The sequence below is a fragment of the Oryx dammah genome, unplaced genomic scaffold, assembly GCF_014754425.2.
Source record: "Oryx dammah isolate SB20612 unplaced genomic scaffold, SCBI_Odam_1.1 HiC_scaffold_22, whole genome shotgun sequence".
Lineage (NCBI taxonomy): Eukaryota > Metazoa > Chordata > Mammalia > Artiodactyla > Bovidae > Oryx > Oryx dammah.
The window spans coordinates 7,250,702-7,270,161 of record NW_024070206.1 but is presented as its reverse complement, the minus strand read 5'-3'; the positions used below and the strand labels follow the sequence as shown (position 1 = coordinate 7,270,161).

Sequence of the window (19,460 nt, the reverse complement as noted above, 5' to 3'; positions counted from 1 at the left end):
GTATAAACTTCCAATTAAAAATGACATTCACACCATCATTTTTGATAGAATTTTGCACAGTAGGAATACTCATTAATGCAGGGTAATACAGTGTGATAAGCAGCTTAGACATCAAAATAGCAAAAAAAAAAAAAAAAAAAAAGCCAGTTGGTCTACTCTTTACATGAATAAAATGAAACTTAAAAAATTAGATACCTGAGGAATTAATTAAAAAGAACACTCATTGGCATATGTATTTTTTTTAACTATGTCAAATCAAGAGCATCCAGTCTCTAGTCAGTTTTTACTAACGAGGTCTCACAAAAACACAAACACACAAAAATACTCATCCCATATTTGATGATAAAACATTAAATGCATTACAATATTCAAAATGAAATAAAATGTAACTTAAATAATTTTACTCATCCTACAAGTAGAGTGTGTATCTATATACATTTATATAGTTATGTATTTTTAAATCATTTAATATGAGAGTTTCTGAAATACTTGGATTCTTTTCAGCTTTGGTAAAAGAGGGGCAGAAGCCCATTAGCTACAAAATGTGGGCACCTGGGTCATTTCTTGATCTTACATTGGAAAATACAAAGTGGTTATATAATTCTCAGTAAAGAGCAAAGGAGGGTGCATATACTAGAAGAGAAACAGGTAAAAGACAATGCAGTTATTTCAGGATCCTACAAAATAATCTGCTTTCTTTAGGGGACAAGGAAAGAAAAGCTACCCCTTGAAGAGCGGCAATGAAAGGGTTAACAGACATATGCTGTATAATTAGGAGATGCATTAATGATTATGAATAGTAAATGATTTGGTGCAAAGAAAAAAAATTTAGTCAAAGGGACATGTACCTATCTTACATGTTTATTAGTAACTGTATATAACTAGAGAATTCTGCTATTAAGAATCTTGCATTATTGGTGTAAATACTTCCAAGGGTACATCAAATTGTAATCTTTCATACGACATCCATCAAACCAGGCTGGAGATTTTGACAAACATTAAACACAGTAAGGAGGCAATTATGTATGCATGATTTAATCTGCAACTAATTAATATGCAAATTTATTCATATGTTAGTTACTAAATTAAAAATGCAAAGAAGCCCTTATGGTGATTCTCGAAATTTTGCACAAACAGAACATTTAAAATGTAAGAAAAATGAAGTTTTTTAGAAACCTATAACACACTTTTAGTGTCTCCAGAACCTGTTGCATTAAGAAGAGTGTTTAAATACTAGATAATAATTTAAAAGGTGTGCTAATTTTATGTGAGAATGTGGGAACAGAAAGGTTAATCAGAATTCTCTCGAACTCTTAAGAGATACACTCTAATTACCAGACAAATGGTATTCTATTTCTAAGCTTCCGACCCTGCTTTTAGGGTTGTCAAAAGTTGGTCATCTTACTGATATCTAGTACAAATAGTTAGGGGAATAAATAGTGTAAGAATGCAACTAGATATACTGAAAATTCCAGGGTAACTCGGAGCCCATTTGGTGCTCACTAAACACACAATTCACTCCTCAAGATGGCAACTCGCTCTTTTCGCCTTTGGGGAACAGCTCTTTGCAAACAGAGAAATTGGAGGAAAATCTTGAGGGAGCCTAGAAATTCTCCCCAACTCTCTTCCGAAAGAATCCTTCAAAGAAAATAATGCCATTAACCCAAGAGCCACCAAAAACCATAAGGTAATTTCCTCTGAATTCACTCTGGCTATTTTAGCCCTGCGTTTTCCAGACAGTCCAAAACTGATTAGAATCTCTGATGGGAGAAGAGGGATGTGGAGTCGTGTGATTTAAAAATATCTTTGGATGTCTGCATACCGGGGACTATCCATTCGAGTGCCTATTTTATCCTTTGGCACCACAGCCTTCTGCGAGCATCTGATTTCCCGGTGATTTCCTAGTGATCAGCAGTGAGATTTTGTGTGGATCACCTCTGATCTGATTACCTTTCGCATCCGAAGTCCGACGGGTCATGTATGCAGCTCCGGGAGCTGGCACTGGGAACAGCTGTAGTGGCCTCAAGAAATCAACGCAAGTCAACTGTATAAGGAAGCACAATAGATGCGCCTACAGCTCTTCCGAGGGCACTGAACTCTCACCCACGTTAGGGGGGAAAAAATCGCCATCAGTCTCATCGCTGCCAAGTGACACACAAAAAGGAAGTTAACCATTGGCTGTTACTTTTATTCACAGTCTGACTCTGATCTCCCAGCTTCCCTCAGCCCCTTCTGATGCCAAGCGGGCTACAGCTTGCCCATTTCATTTCGACCACGGCAGCCAAAAAAAGCACTGCCCCACAGTGCAGCGACAAGCAGTCTGTTTTGATATTAGTACCCCAGTATGCGCTGGGAGAGGGTCAGATGTCCCCAAACTATGTGGCCTCCCCCGAGGGACCTGGTCCCGGCCTTCCCTGGCGGCAGAGATGCTGAGCCTGCCACAAAGCCTCCGCTTTGAAAGCACCAGGGCAGGAAACGCACCCTCCGCAGGACTCAGACAGAAATGGCGGGGAGGGAAGACTCCTGTCCTCCAATCCCACACTCGTGTCTAACTGGAAATATTAACAGCCTCTCCCCACTGCCTGCCAGCCAGCAGACAGGAGCGCAAACCAAATTACGTAAGGAAGGAGTCCTTTTCTTATGTAACTGAATCTTGGTAATAGGAAGGAAACATCAGATTTTCTTATTTTTCTCTCATAAAGGAAAGAGGTTGATGTGGGGGTTCAGAAGAATGGGTTTTTTCCCCCACTAATTCTCAGAGAGGGAGGAAAATGGTAATAAAATCCTCCCTTTCGGTCCCCCAGACACACTGCTCTCTCTGCTAAATGTACAAACTCTGAGTCTAACCTGGTTTAACCCGGAATGCACCTGGGATGTTCTCATTCTCTCCAGCCTTAATACATCATGCTTTTTAAGGTCTGCAGTGAGGCAGCCTCGGGTTAAGCGGCTCCATTCCTGGGTATTTCAGGAATCTGAGAGGAACCCGAGGCATTTTTAATTTGTACAGGTGACTCAATTTTGGTTGTGACCAGAACTGAACATAAAGCTTTTAAAAAAGCCTCAATGTACACATTTATGCATTCATTACACAGTGTTAAATCTAATTTGTTCTTTTTACTGTCACAGGAAGCACATGTTTAAAGCAATCTGTTTCCTCATGTGAATGCTTTCCTGTCTGTTTAAAAAAAAATTGCGACACACTTTACCCTGAGTAACCAAGAGGTGATCATAAATATCCCTAAATAGCATTAAACAGATATGAAAGACATTAACACTTTCAGAATGCCAAAGTAGTATTAAAAAAAAAAAATTCTAACAGATGCTCCTAGGTCAAAAAGTGAAATGTGTGTTTCCTGAAAAAACACTCTCATCAGAATCATAAATGAACTGTGAGGAGAGGAGTGAGGTGTTGCTGAACAAACCAGGATCCTTTTGGTGAGGAACTCAGCAACCCATTGCCAAAGTGCACTTGCCATAAAAAGCCCAAACTGAAGTGGAAGTTTGATGAAAACCAATATCCTCTGCAATCCACAAGGTGGCAACGACTACAACTGAGGGGCAAGCCGGTGGGGTCTCTCTCACTTCCCAGGGAAAGGTTCTGTCTCTGGAAACCCAAGCGTTATCTCTGCTCCGGGAAACCAGGAAGAGGTCTGGCCCAAAGGGACCTTTCCTGCAGTGTGTTACGTGGGGCCTGGCTTTGCTGGACATTGAAGTTGGCTGGGAAGAGATGTCTGTTATGAAATGTATTGGTCATCTCTCTCTCCTCCACCCCCTTTAGCAGATTTTTTTTCCCCCTTTAAATGCAAGAATTCAAGAAATCAGCCCTTAGGAAAAAAACTGTTCTAGGTTTCCCACAGCTCACAAGAAAAAATACTGCCCCCCCACCCCCGCCAAAGGAATTCAGCAACGGCATTGAGAAAAAACACATTACTAGGCAGCAAAGGGCAGAATCCCCCAATTCTTTGACTTTTCCAGAAAACATCTGTATAAATAATCCTGCGTATTGTTACAAATGGACCTAAACAGTCCTAAACAAATGGAACTCTGTTTTACTTTAGAAGAGAAACAAGCTGCCACGCACACCCACCTAGTCAAGGCACCTCCGTCTTCTCAGATGAAGTCAGAACCCTCAGCCTGACTTTTTATGAATGCCACCACCAGCTCTACAAAGGGAGACCAGGGGCATCACTTAGGAGCCCTGCTTCTGGTCGCTTGCAGGATGACGCTGATGGAATAAGAAATAAGAAGCATGTATCTCCTTATCACTTAGAGGCAGGGCTGATTTAGGCATAAACAAATTACTGGCAGAGAGAATCATGTTATGAAGACTCTGTCATCTTGGCCTAACGTCCTCTTCCAAAAGGGAAAAGATGGGGAACATCCTTCCAACACAAACTTTGCAGAGCGATTTCGTCGATGACTAAAAAGGCTGACGAGGTGTCTCTGACTGATGGAGATACCATTGTAAGGACAAAGAGATAGAGAAAGCACTCGAAGTAGTTCCTCAATTCAGAGAAAGCAAGTGGTCTCCATTAGGTAGAATGTTTCTGAATGCACTTGAGACGCTGGCCTCCGTTTCCAGTTAACATTCAGGGGGCTGCATGCTAACAATGTGCTCTAGCGCAGGACGAATCGGGAGGCCGGGACTGACGTATATACACTACTCTGTCTAACACAGGTGACTCGTGGGAGCTGACTCCATAGCACAGGGCACTCTACTCAGTGCTTGGGGGTGACCTAAATGGGAAAGAAATAGGAAAAGTGGGGAGGCGTGCATGCATAGAGCTGATGCACTCTGCACAGAAGACACTAACACGACATGGTGAAGCCACTCGAGTCCAATAAAAATTTTAAAAAAGAAAAACAGGAAAAAAAATAAAACTTCTTTAGTGTCCAAAGAAAAGTAGTTACTCTGTTGCTGACAACGCATTGCCAGGGCTTATCATGAATACCATTCGCTGTCATAATTTCTAGATACCTACAATGCAACAAGCATATGCTAAGCACATTATATACATTTTTGTAATTTATCATGATATCCTTAGGAGGGACATATATTTTCCCCATTTTCCAGGGAAAGAGTCAAGAATGACATCATATGCCCAGAGCCAGGTAACTAGTCACTGGCACAATCAACTAAAAACAAACGGGTGATCAGATTCCGTGCTTTTAACCAGCAGATGATACTGTTTCTAGTAGAGATATCCTATCCTGGAATATCTGGATATTCTAGGGGATATGCCTGGGCCAAAGTTGTGCATTATAACCAGTGCCTTAAGAGGTATTGAGGGTCATTCTACAATGAGATGAAACTTGTGAATATTCAATTTATTCCAGATCGTCAAATATTTGCTAAATGAGCCAGGTTGCACAAAGTTTCTGGTCCACAAAGTGTTCCGAACAGCTACAGCCTCATGAATAAGAACACAGACAGAAACCTCAAGGGCAGACTGCCAAGGTGACTATGCCAGCTCTGCCACATACTGGCTGTGTGACCTTGGGCATGTTTCTTCACCTCTCTGTGCCTCTATTCTTTTACCCCCAAATAAACCGTAGCACCCATCTCATTGAATCTGTGAAGGAATAAATGATTTAACAGATGCCAAGTGCTCAGTATCTGGCGCAGAATAAACACTAGGTTAAGGGTCTGTTACCAGTCCACCAACATCAGCTCATGCAGCAGACATTACCTCGATCTATTTTGGAGACCACAAAACAGGCTTGCGACCCAACCACGGCCACCAAGTGAGTAAGGAGAGGACGTGAGACACTAAAGTAGGGAAATTGCTAGTGGGCGTTGTCTGCACACGACTCTACCACTTTTATTACTGTATTCATTCAATGGAAATATATTTCTAAGTAATATGCAGAAAGCAATGAGTTGAGTTTCTATGGGACAAAAAAGATGTATGTAAAACAAAAAAGACCTTTACCCTCTCCAGGGTGGTCATAGGTGAGTAAGGGGACTCAGCTGCTCCATAAAAAAACCCAAAGGACAAAACATCCCTGTGTCGCACTGTGTGATTTCATTTCTTGAATGTACAACTTTCTCAAAAGGCCAGACTTTCTGCTCTTTTTAAAATGCTAAGGCCATTCCCCAAATTTGGCTGTGAACGACATTACACTGAGAATTTCCCTAAACACCAAGGACCTTAGTTGTGAAGCTTCGCAATTTAGATAAAGCATACACTGAAGAGAAAGAATTGTTCAACAATACATGGCATGTCTGGCTTTTAGCTTAGTTGTGGAAATGCTTTGAATAAGTATAAATGAAGAAAGAAGTGAATGACGGAATGAATGATGGATGAAAACTTCTAAAAATGACTTTTCCCCTCCCACCTGGGTACTCCCAGTTTATTATAGGGTTCCACTTAACAGCTAGATTGCTGATGTAATTTATTAAAGGGAAAACAAAATAGCACTGTTTCTAAAATACTTACTGGGGTTTGAATTTTCTAATTCCAACTATATCTGTCCATAATAAATATGATTCTGTTCTCTTTCGCCCAGCACTAGCGACTAAGCTACAGATTATATGTGACAACATCTCGTACACTTAAAAATAAAATTCACATAAAGGCACTCTATGAGGACTGCCTAGATTTCGCCACTGAAATTTCACTCATGAGGCACAGGCCTTACTATTAAACAAAACGTAAGTGGCAGAATGTGTTATCTTTTTATCATACAACAATACTTTCAAACAGTGTAACAGTTACAGAAATAGGTTTATTTCCTATTTAGCTTCAAGGTTGAAAACATTCAAACTGATTCAACAAGTCTCCATCACCAGGCCATGAATATTCTTTTAAACTCTCAGCTTCAGGAGAAATGACACACAAGTTAAGTATGTTGCATCCTTAAACAAATTTTATTTTTATCTCCTCTGCTAACATCTCAAGCTATTACACTTTCCTATCATAAAGCCCAATTTTTATACTCCACTTATTATTGAATTATTTTGCACTTCAAGTTCTTTTCATAATGAGCAAGCCAGAAAATATTATTGTACCCTGGGCTTATACACCTGAGCACCTGTGAAACAGCCGTATTCCCCAAACAGGGTTACTCAAAAACATTACCGCCAAGAATCAGCCACCTACTTGAAACTGCCTTCTCATAGCAGCTAATGATATAATGATATACTGTGCCAATCGGTAGAATGAAAGCCATTACAATATTATTATAAGTATAATCCAGGAGGCATATTTAGAATGATACAGGCTGGGAGGGAGGAAGCTGCTGGAGACAGTTAGGAACTCTGTCTCAGATGATATCTAAATAATTGTTCCAAAATAGCATTATTCTAAAATCCCTGGATAGGAACAGCAGTGGAGACAGTGACGGGTTTTGTATGTGTGTGGAAGGCAGGTACCACAAGAGTGGTTTTTCTGACAAAAGCTAAGTCTTTCTAACGTGAGTCCATGCTCTTTCATCACCAGGGCTGAAAAATACAACTGATAGAGGAAAACACCAAAATTTCCCCTTTATACCTGGCCATGAAGGGAGCTGCACAATACAACGTCCCCATTCTTCTGTGACACTGAGCACTCAAAATAAATGTAGGGAAACGTAATCCACGCACAGACCCTCCTCTGATTACTCCAGAAGTAAACGCTTATGGATCAAGTTTCAACCCTAGCAGGGTGTTTACAGTTAATTCCTCCGACGACAAAATTAGACTCGAAAGACAATAGTGGGTGTTTCTGAAGCACGGAAAAGGAATTCTTAAAAGATTCTTTTCAAAATCCCATTTGCACATTCTCTCGGAATTCAAATAGATATTTCTCCCTGAAACTTAAAATCATCCTTATTTCCAACCCTGAAATTTTCCAAACTGCAGACTCTTCTGCACTACCTGCATTTCTCTGAAGAGGGAGTATAGGCTCTAGAAAAGCAGAAACTCCAACAGCTCTGCACCTACGCAACAGCGGCAGCCAAAAAACCCGAAACACCCAGAATCACTCACAGGCTGCTGTTCTGAGATAAAATAACGGAGTATTACAATTACAAACTACGCACCGAATTTTAAGAAAAGCTCTCATTCCTTTGAAAATGAACATGTTTGTGTTCACAGACAACACCCTGGGACAGTGAAGACCAAGGCTAAGAATCTCATGCTATTGCTTTGAAACGCAACTTTATGTTCAGTGTTAAGAATTCAGTGCAATTTGTGAAAAAAATAAAACAACACAGCAAGTGTCTGTCAACAGCCTGACACAATCTAACCTGCCTTAAGAAAATAAAACTTCACCGTGTTTGAAGAGATTCTTCATACCTTTTAGGATTGTTGCTACGTATTTGTTCTAAGAGCATCTTATTTAAAATCCTCCAAATTCGATCTGACTTTCATTCACAACTTTCAAACAAAAAATTTAGAACTGCTTGAAGACAAGAAGACACATCTTGAAAAAGCAGAGTTGTCAGTAATTGGTGGTGGTGGGTGGGGGGGAAGGTGCAGAAAGAGAAAACTCCTCAATGTTAGAAAATCAACAAATGTTTCAGTCGAGAAAATATTAAAAGTTTAAAAGATGATGCTCAACCGAATACTAAGCCAAGCATCTCTGTTATTCCACAAACATAAAATAAAGGTACTTGAGCCAGATTCTGCAGAACAAATTTCTATAATTTCCGAACACATGCAAGCCTGTCATAATTCTCTCTCTAGCCTCTCCAGCAGCCTTACAGTCGTTTCTTACCTTCTTAATAATTAAACCATTCAGAGGAAGCCCAAGACTTCACTGCAAAATATACTCTTCAATGAAGGTGATAACGTAAGGTTAGAAATAACAGTTGCCTGAAATGTATTTCTCTTTTCTCAACAAATGAGTCCAGTTCTACACTGAATGCTATTGTTCCAGTTGTTGAAACTTCAACAGAAATCTAAGTGGGTGAAATACTGAAAACTTGGTTAAAAAAGAAAAATAGATGACGGTGAGAGGGGAGGCACATCACAGGTACCACCTCAGAAGAGCTTGCTTAGTGGGATAATCAGATAAAGCTGGCTGACAAGGCAGCTCCATGGTAGAGAGAGCTGATGGCTGTCTTGTGAGTCTTTCAAGCACACATCCTTATCGTCTGTAAGGATAATCCGCACAGAGATCAGAAATGCACAAACCTTTCACCCATAGTTAACTGAAGTTTTTCTTCTCCCTTACATTTCTTCTCACTTTATATTTAAGACACACACACATCAGAAGACACCTTTAAAAAGGCGAATTTAAAAGGAGCAGAATTGGATTTCAAGACGAGGGCAGTGGGTAAGAATCCTTATGATTCTGAAATTCCAAACAAAAATACATAAATCTTTGAGCAATCTCCTGAGACACTGGAATGCCTGATGGGATAGATGTTGTTTATTTGGATGAATTTTATAGGCATTCAAAAATACTTTTCATGGAATAAGAACCCTCAATGTAAAGTTAAATACAGAGATTCTCCTATGCTTGTTTCACAACCAGCAATTCAAAGAAAGCCTAACTTCTATAACCTATAACTGCAGGGAAAAGGAGGAAACTGGTTTTCAAAGAAAACAAATAAATACTTCTTTTGTGATGAGTATTTTTGTGACTTTCAAGGTGCTTCCCAATGTCATGTTACATATTCTGTGTGAATTCTGTGAAAAATACTTTTGTCCTGTTTGGAATGATTTACTTGCATTATCCTTCACCTTTTTTCTGCTTATACATTTTCATAACAAGCATAATTTAAATAACCACACCTCAGACATCAATATCATTAATCGGAAATGGTCACTTATTAAAGCTAACTATTGTGAGCTGTCTAATATTTTTCTAATATTTTAATGTAAACACCTACAGTTAAACTTTTTCACAAAGTATCTGCTTCTCTAGGAATGAACTTTGAAGAAGCCCCCCCCCTTTTATATCTTATCACACAATTGTCTTCTTCTAGACTTTTCTAAACAGGATGGAGCCCAGGTGGCTGACACTTAGTTCACTTTAAAATCAACATAAATTTTATTTTAGCAAAAGTTGTATTGTCACTCAAGTTAAAATTTTGTTCTCATGAAAAGGCATCATTTTGATTCCCTTGAAATCAATTTCAAAAGTATTGGGGGAAATTAAGTGTTTTAAGTACTGAGTTTTTCAATTACATATATATAATTTCTTGGCTTCTAATAAGAAAGAAACAATTGCCAAGTTCTCTTTTAAATTGTGATTTCCTCAAGCATTTGAAAAAAAAATCTAAAAATAGCTTAGGATGTAAACTCAACATCATGTTTGCAACCTTCAAATATGAAGGTTTTTATATAATGGAAAATACTGAGAACAGTTAATGCTGTCAGCATTATACAACTTTTCCTGTTATTTCTAAAAGTCTCTTCTGTAAAATCATGTCTCATCCAGACTTAAAGATTTTATTTTGCTTAAGAAGTCTACCCTTAAAAAAAACTGGTTAACCTGGTCTCTCTCATGCACATCGAGTCTGTATTTTTCAAGTCTACCTAATGATTAACTTATATCTCAAATTTTCTTGGAGAGTCCAAATTTTATTTCAGATTCTTTACCATAGCTGAGATCGCTTTCTTTAAAATTCATGTGTTCGAAATTATTTCTGACCACTTACAAAGTTTGTTAGACCTTTCTGAATTTAAAACCAAAAATCAACTGCAATTTAACACAGAAAATAGACTTTCTTAAAAAGTACAGTTTGAAAAAAAAAAAAAGATAGCCTGTAATAAGAGAGATTATAGACTGTTTCTAAAGATAAAACTTCATATTTCCAGAGAATTCTGAAGTTCCAAGGATTCCAACTGAGGATGTTAGTGAGACTGTCACTAAATTGCATTAGAAATGGAGATAAATTCCACCAATATTTGAAGTAGAAGGGTTGGAGCTATTAATATAGTTTCTGGTTACAAGAATATCATTTTGAAACAGGTCTTATGTGTTTACATTTTGGTGGGCACACGAAAGTTTCTGAAAGACAATGTCCTTTGTGTCTGTGTTTTTCCTGTGTGTTTGGAAAAAATATATATTAAAACAGCAACACATTAAAAAAATTATTTTTGCTTTCTAGATTTTAATGCTTCCATGTTAATTTCTAAGAATCAAGGACCATTTTATCCAAAAATGTGATTTAAAGTGATATGTTTTTCTCTGCATGAATTCATGACTCAATATGTAGGATGATTAGGCCATACAAGATAGGAAATTTGCTGGACAGAGCAGTAAAGTGGGAAAATAATAAGTTTAAGATGATATATGGTTTCAAAAAGGAAAACCAAGATGTGGAAATCAAACAATTAGTTCACGGGCAGATGCGAGAAATTAGGCAAGATAAACCCTCGCATTCACAAAAAACAAAGCTGTATTGTTAAAGTCCTATCCAAAGATGAGGGCTATCAGAAACTGAGATGTGGCTGAAGAGAGCAACATACTAAAACGAGACAAGAACACAAAAATGTTCCGCAGTACTAAGCAGGGCTCTTGTGGGCAATTAGGTAGTTGTCAATTTCACACAGCTTCTCCTTTAAGAAAACATCACCCCAGCCCTTAACCATAGGCCTCTGTTCTCCAAGGGGACAGACTCCCTTCCCTTCACTGCGCCTGTGCGCTGCGACCCTGCAGGCTGGCCCTTCCGCCACCCTATCACTGTCATGCTTCCAGAGTGACTCAAGGTCTCTTGATGCAGTGCACAGTACAAACACATTCAAGGATCCTGCCAGATCCACGACACGACGTCGGGCCAGGCTTATGTTTTCTCTCTCCCACAGATGCTGCCATTATTTTCAAAAACAGGGCCAGGCCAGCCCCTCACTCTCTCAATTTCCTGTGAAGATCCAGCCTAATGGTAGCAAGAGAGAAGCCCGGCTTCTGTCCCCAAGTTGTGCCATAAATAGTATCTGATTACAGATGTCACCACTTACATTTTCTTTTATGGTAAGGAAGAGAAAGGGCCCATTTTGAAAAGGAGGGGAAAAAAGTGAGTTGACAGAACAGATTGTGACAGATTTATTAGTATTTATCATGGTAAATATGTACTGATGAAAACATATAAATGTATTTATCCAGTCATAATCACTCCAAAAGAAACCTTTTATTATCCCCAATTTTTTATCTGTCATAAAAATATTCATAGATACTGAAGTAAGTTTTAGAAGCATCTTTTTATGGGATAGTCATAATTTTATTTGAGGACTGAAGATACAGAAATACAGATCTACTGGAGCAAAACTGTTATAGTATCTAATACAGATCATCATTTTAGATGAAACTGAAATATTTATTTTATTCAGTGATAAGGCATGTGGATTCTGTTATCAGTAATAAGCATTCCAATTCATACAACAAAGCTAATATAAACTGAGCTAAACTGCTATTAAAAGAGGGCTGAGGTTTCGTGAAGTAATGACAATAAACAGATGACTGGATTTTAAAATCAACCAAACTGCCTTCTTCTTGCTTAAAGCAGACAAACAAGAAGCAAAACACAATTTTTAAATTACAAGGCTAAAATTCTCATTTCAACTTAGTTTTCCTCCTTATCTTTCAAAAAAGTTCTTTATGGAGCAAAACACCAAATATTCCTTAAGGACCACTGAAACATCTAGCTAACATAAATTTTCAAAGAAGAGGAATCCCTAAACTGACCATCAAAAGCCAAAAATTAAGTAATACAAATTTCCAATTCCAGATTTATTGGGAAGCAAGGAAAGACACTCTTATAGTTCTGCACGTATGACAACATATCAGTAACACATAACTGTTTTAACAGCAGAAAAAACTATACCAGTAATATATTCTATACTGGCCAGTTAGCTCTACAGAAACAACTTAAAAATTGACAATGAATTATGAGAAATTGTTGTTGACAATGATTAAGTGGATAGATAATATCTAATGCCACACCAAAGCACTCCTTAGAAACTCTGCAAATTTCTGCCTAATTTATTTCAGCACTGAAAAAAAAAACTAAGTTAATTTGAAGATGAAACATAATCAGCGTACTATCACTTTAACTTTTGCACTGCTTTTATAGAAGAGTTTATTCTATCACTTTAAAATATTTAAAGGTCCATTTATTGTATTTAATACTGTCCATATTAGGTTCAGACATGTTTAAAATGTAAACAGCTGTGAGTACTGTATCATTTGAAGTTGTCATAAAAGCTATTAAAAGCTAAAGTTTCACCTACATTAAATCCACCACAAATTTAAAGCTTAAAATACAGTTATAAAAACCTGAGAGGATATTAGTCAATTTCAAGACAACATAGAAACAAGAATAAAACCACTCAGTATGTTTTTAAATGACTTATTGGTAGTCCAAAGTGACTATTTTATACACCATTGGCAGTTTTATTTACATAATATTTTTCTATATTTATGGATAATTTTGTGATGCTTTTTCAACATTACCGAGTCTCTGATAATCAGCATACAAAATTTGTTTTTTCCCTGATAAGACTTATTCTGATATATTTGCTTAATAATTTTTCGGATGAGCTGAACTGAAATCAAGTCAAATACACAGGTGTTTGGGTTAATCTAATCTTAGCACATTTGCAAAACCCATTATTCTTCTAATTTATTAAAAATGAAATAAAAACTAATATGCAAGCACTGATTGGTAATATTATTTTCAGAAATCTCAATATAATTTTACTTTAGTGTACAAGAACTTATGATAAGGCTCATTAGCATTCTTCTCAAAGAATACTAATGCTCTACAGAACACAGAATTAAATTAAAGCTATATATATATATATATAAATTTATCATAGGAGGGAAGGAAGAACAAAAGGGAGGAGAAAGTAAGGAGGAAACAGGGAAAGAAAAGAGAAACTCATATTTTGATTCTACGTAAGGGGGAAATTACTAGAAATGGACCAGTTTTAAACAAAATTAAATTACCTAGGAATTCAAGTTTGAAAACATATGTTTTCATATATATGAACATATATATATAAGGATATATATATATATATATATAAAGATTGAAAATAAAACATCATGCATTTAACTGCGATCATAACCAACTTTTGTTATGCTGGCAAATGGAGAGACCCCCAGCAACCCCGGCTCAAAGCTCTAGGTATTAAAAAGACCCAGAATGCTTTTGGTTCCAGCTGGATTCTTCTAGTTACCACCTGGTATTCCAGACACAAATGGCCGCCGAGGCAGCTACCTTACCAGCCTTTATTCAGTCCCCTCTCTAGAAAATAGAGACATTCTCCCTGCACTCTGGGCTGAAACCCATGTAAATTTTTCCTAAATCCTCTCCACAAATCTCCTTTCGCATGCAAATCCATAAATCATCATAATACCGACAAAGAATTTAACCAACACATGAAACTAATACTCATTCTCCTGTAAGCTCTGTTCAGGTAAAACTCCTGGAACTTCAGGCACTGTTTCAAGGCTCTCTTCAGAGCTTAACCAGCTGAATATCAACACACTCACCCTGTCTTCCAGGATGGGCAATTAATCACTCCAACGTGGGTCAGGTGGCTGGGGGTGCAGGTCCCTGCTACCTCATCCACATTCTTGATAAAACACGCCACTCTGGTGGATGGGACCCCATCTACTCCTATCTCTTTGGCATCAATACAGAGCTGAACAAAATAAACAATATACAAAAGCAGAAACGAGCAGTACTTACTGAAGATGGCAAACCTGGAGGGACTTTTCGAACTTTCTTTGTCTGAACCTCTGAAAGAAAATGAGGAGGCGTGAGGTTCCCTGCGTGCCCATTCTCCTAACTCAAGACAGATTACACCACGAAGCCATTTAGAGTCAACCAGATTTTCTTAAATCATTACTTTAGCAAAATGTCACTACCGCTACCATCTTTTTCCTCTGGCAGAAATCAAAGTCTGCCTCGTTTATAAAAATGAAGAGATTTAACTTTTTAATGCTTTGGTTTTTAAAAGAGGTTCCTTAGCTGGGCGGCCAAGAGAAAACAAGAAATAAGCATACACCAAAATAGTTCTCCTGCTACTATAAGCTGTTAACATACCCACTCAACGTATTACTAGGGTGGTGGGGAGGCGATCATGAGCCCGAAGATTGAGCACAATTTTATGGGGCTTTTTTTTGGGAGAGGTGGAGTGAGGACAGGTTGAGAGGATGGTATTAAGAAAGAAAGAGAAAGAAAAAGATTACTAATAATCACTCAGGCATTCAAAGAGAGGAATACCTTACCCAGGGCACTACCGTGAAGAGGCCTCCTTCGGGGGTTATTGCTAGAATACTGATAATACTGGGAACCAGGTTTGGTGGGCGAAAGGGTTCCTGGGTTGCCCATATCCATGTCACCTCCAAGGAGACTCTGCTAAAAGGTTAAAAAGGAAAAACAAACATATAAGGTTAAGTTTTGACATTCGCCACCCCCCTCACCAACCGACTGTTAGTACTTAAACCAATGCAATAAAGGAAACAGCATCTGCTAAAGCTGAAACAATTAAAACCCAACCCGACAGAAAGGAAAAGAAAAGCCATCTAAGAAGCTACTCCAAATTTGTGAATTTTTAGTTCCTTAATTTTGGAGAAGAAGGTAGATGGTGATGCTCGTTAAACATGTTTTTCATCTTTTAAGACGACTGATATGTTCACCTTGTAAGTAAAGGGCATTTATGTCAGGTTAGAATTTTCTTGATCTAGAGTTAGGTTCATATCTGGGAAAAAGTCATGCCTTTCCCTGAACAAGAACCAGGCAGAATCTGATTTTTCGGACGCATACAACTTCCCCCCACTGCTCACATTGGGGGAAGAGTATAGATGTTCATATCCACTGGGAACCCTGCCTCTCTGCGAGACCCTCCAAGAATTCACACCACTCCCCCAGAAGACAGAATGCCATCTGAACCAGGAGGAAATTCAAAATGCTCACACTGACTTCTAAAATTATAGAACAGTAGGCATCCTGAACCCACAGGAGCACATTAAAGGACTTCAGAATACCCTCTTGAGGACTATCAGAAACTAAAACACATCCCCACAGATTAAGCGTTTACCTGAACACTAGAAAATTCTCCCAAATACCATTAACATATTATGGCGTGACAAATCACTGAACTTTCGAAAATGATGACATATGAAAACTTAAATAATATGACAGACTCTAAAAACTACATAGAAACTTACCCACAATATATAAATCGCCTGATTATACTCTGCATTGAACACATTGTTCTTTTAATTATTCGGATATGCAAGAAAACCAGTGTAGATACTACCATTTATATTAAGAACAAATTTACTATTAAATAAAGAAATTTTAAAATTAAGTACTAAAAAATCTAACTTTATCGTTACTTGTAATCAACTTTTACTGACTGAACTAATTACTGTCCTTGATAAAGTACAGAATGTGTTTTCCCTAATCTAAATTCTAATCACCATGTCACTCACAACAGACTTAGAGATGCTTCACTAACACACTATTCACATGCAAAATACTCTAAATAGGCCAATTATGACTCTGCCCCTGTTCCCCGGTTAACCCGCTGAGAACTGAAAAATTTCACAAGGCAGTCACCAACTAAAACAAAGCGTCCTTGTTTTAAATTAAGACAGTCTTTTTGATTCCTAAATAGCTCAACAAAGTGGCATGTCTTCTGGTGAAAGCAGTTGGTCAAATATGACCCATAAGCTGGAAAATCTAAAATTCAAACATCCCCTCTCCACCACCATATACCTTAAATATCATAAAGAGAATCCCTCTATTCTGAGGGATTTTTGTCAGAGCTGGAGGAGTCATATATAAAGGACTAATCAGCTACTGACAAGCTTGCCTTCACTGCTTCCAGTTTAAGACACATAATAAACGTTACTTTAAAATTCTGAGGATGAGATTTTAGGACAGAAGGGCATTTTGAGTATAAACTCATTTCGAATATCTTAATATTTACCAAATGCCTTAGACAACCGGGTCATTTACCAGACAGAAATTTGACATTCGCATATTCAATTATTGCCTCTTCCGAATTTAGGAAAGAAAAAAAAATGCAAGCCAATGACAAACTAAACTAGAGAGCTCTTTACAACAGTTTCCAATAAATCGGGAAACCAACAGTGTAACATCAAAATTTTAAAAATCACTTTAGGAGTGGCATTTAACATTTTTAGAATGTCAACCTGAAATTTCGCTCTTGATAAATAGATTTAAGTCCAAGTTTTCTTTGCAATTCCCATCAATAAAGCCGTAAATTATTTAAATCACAACTTCTTTACATTTTGGGAAATCTACAAATGAGCCTTCATTTCACTGGAAAGAGGAGTTTGAAAATGGTCTTACTGATAACTTCATAGTTTAGCTATCACCCTTATTTCTGCAATTTTCTCTCCCTAAAATTATACAAAATATCCCCCAAAGGGCTGAGCAGATAGGTTGAAATGCTTGCTTGTCTTTTTAATGAGCTTAACCATTGCTTAATTCTTGTTGGTCCTAGTGGCAAAGGTTTTCCCTCTCAAGAAAGTCGACGCATTCAATAGGTCACCATCAAAACAAACAGGCTTGCTGCACTGTGAGCAGTATTCACAACAGAGCTGTGAAAAATATAAAATGATAACTAGATAGCTAACTGGCTGTAGCTGACCTCATTGCTGTTAATTTTAAAGAAAGTCATTTCGTGGACCAGTTGTAAATAAATCAGGCTTCCAGCTCTTACATGACACGAACTATGCACAGCAACACAGGACTGAACAGACAGCACCTACAAACATTTAGTGGCTCCTGCTTTGTGTTTTTTTTTTGGACAAAGCACATTCCTGTTTCTTTCTTTTTAAATATGTTTGTTCCTTTTTCTTTTTCACTCAGACAATAGAATCATTCTTCTAAAGCATACAAAAATAAGCATTTCCTCACACTTAAGGGAGGCCCTAATCACCCCCCAAGGGAAAAATTAAGATAAAAATATGTGTGTTCTTATTGTAGAGGACATTTGTAAAATGAACAATGACCATTTACTATTGTTTGGCCTTTACGTCACGTACTTAACTAACTCTCTCTAGCCATGAGAAAGATAAAAAAAATTTTTTCCACTCGCTGGAAACCTGAGTTTGTGCATTTTAAAAACTTAATGCCATTCAACTGAGTAAGGTAAAATTAAATATTGCACAGAATGAATAAAGCATTCCTTTACATATGAATTTACCTACATGTACACACGCACACTTATATGTGTATATGCTTTCAATACATACGTACACACATATGTTATATATCTGAAGACAAATTTAGACTTAACAAAACTGTGAAAGCTTAAGTCTACTTTCAAAATGGGCAAATTCATCTTTGCCTTAAACAGGATTATAGAGGTCTTAGGTTTTTCGAATTGTGCAAGCTCATGCTCTGCGGTTACGCTGGGTCCCAGTAGAGAGCCGCCCTGGTCTGCCAGGAAACACTGGAAGCAAGATGTGGCATCTCGCAGAGCTAACCTGTAAATCTTAAAGCCAGAGCTGAGCATTTGTTTTAACTGCCTGCAAAGTGATGCGACCATCTCTTCCCCTTATTCGCTCCTTATTTTCGTCCAAAGACCAACCATTTTAAAAGTTAAAATACCCTAACCAAAGGATAAAATGTAGTGACTTAGTCAACCCAATTTAAACACTGACGGGGTGGGGGTGGGGGAGTTCGTCCATCCTCTGCCATCAAAGACCCTGGGTCTGCAAAGACCCAGGCCCAACACAGCCACTCAAATGCCAAATTCAGCCATTCTGTAAGGGGCCTTTCAAAGAAACTTTTTGTTTGTTTCACATCAGAGCTGGGTCTCCGACTATCTTTCTAGCACATTCTCCACCTTGCTCCCCACTGCCTTTGTGGGGAGCTTTTTTAACATCCTTGATAAACCACCAAACTTTGCTTATGCAACCAAGAAGACAAACCATGAATTAAAACATTGGTAACAGAAAGGCAGCATATATCTTAAATTAGATTTATAACTGAATGGTAATCAAAAATAGAACTAACTGCTTCAAGCTTAAATTATCAACTTTTTTCTTGTTAAACTAAAATGATCTTGCACTGAACTATTATTTCATTTCAGTCAGCACTTTAAATGTAATGGGTGGGTGGTATGTTTCTAAAAAGGAAGATTATATTTACCCTTAATTATAGATATGAGTGAGATCAGAGTACGATGGATGCTGCTTTTTTGGTTTATAATCAATTCATCTAATAGGTGAATGACCTTGAGTTTCAGAGTTGAAATTTGGGAGCGAGAGAAGGAAAAAAAAAAGCAGGAGGGGGAAAAAAATCTCTGGGGAAAATCAAAAGTGCCCCTGGTTTCTTAGGGCTTTCTCTGGCTTTGCGTCACTCCCATTGCGTTGTGATCCGATATCAGACACAACATCTTGGGGGGATGTTAGAGAACAGAGAAAAGCAGTCTCAGATGAAACCAGATTAAGCTCCTTTTCTGAACTATTGCCAAATGCTTGTGAGTCTAATTCATGTTTGGGTATTCTAGTACTCACACAGCTGCAATTCCATTC

The 19,460-nt window shown here is 37.9% G+C and overlaps 1 protein-coding gene across 24 annotated transcripts in view; it reads right to left on the bottom strand.

Moving 5' to 3' along the window:
- Positions 1–19,460, bottom strand: part of TCF4 (transcription factor 4) — a 388,054-nt gene that overhangs the window by 123,490 nt on the left and 245,104 nt on the right. For 15 of the 24 annotated variants that reach the window (XM_040264426.1, XM_040264413.1, XM_040264416.1 and 12 more), the window contains 2 exons: positions 15,171–15,300; positions 14,629–14,678 (listed from right to left, as the gene is read on the bottom strand). The exons of 3 other annotated variants lie outside the window; for them this stretch is intronic. In XM_040264426.1, the coding sequence (XP_040120360.1) occupies positions 14,629–14,678; positions 15,171–15,300 (180 nt within the window). Of the gene's footprint in view, positions 1–14,628; positions 14,679–15,170; positions 15,301–16,112; positions 16,345–19,460 lie in introns of those variants that run through there. 6 more of the 24 variants (XM_040264414.1, XM_040264417.1, XM_040264421.1 and 3 more) reach the window with 2 other exon arrangements.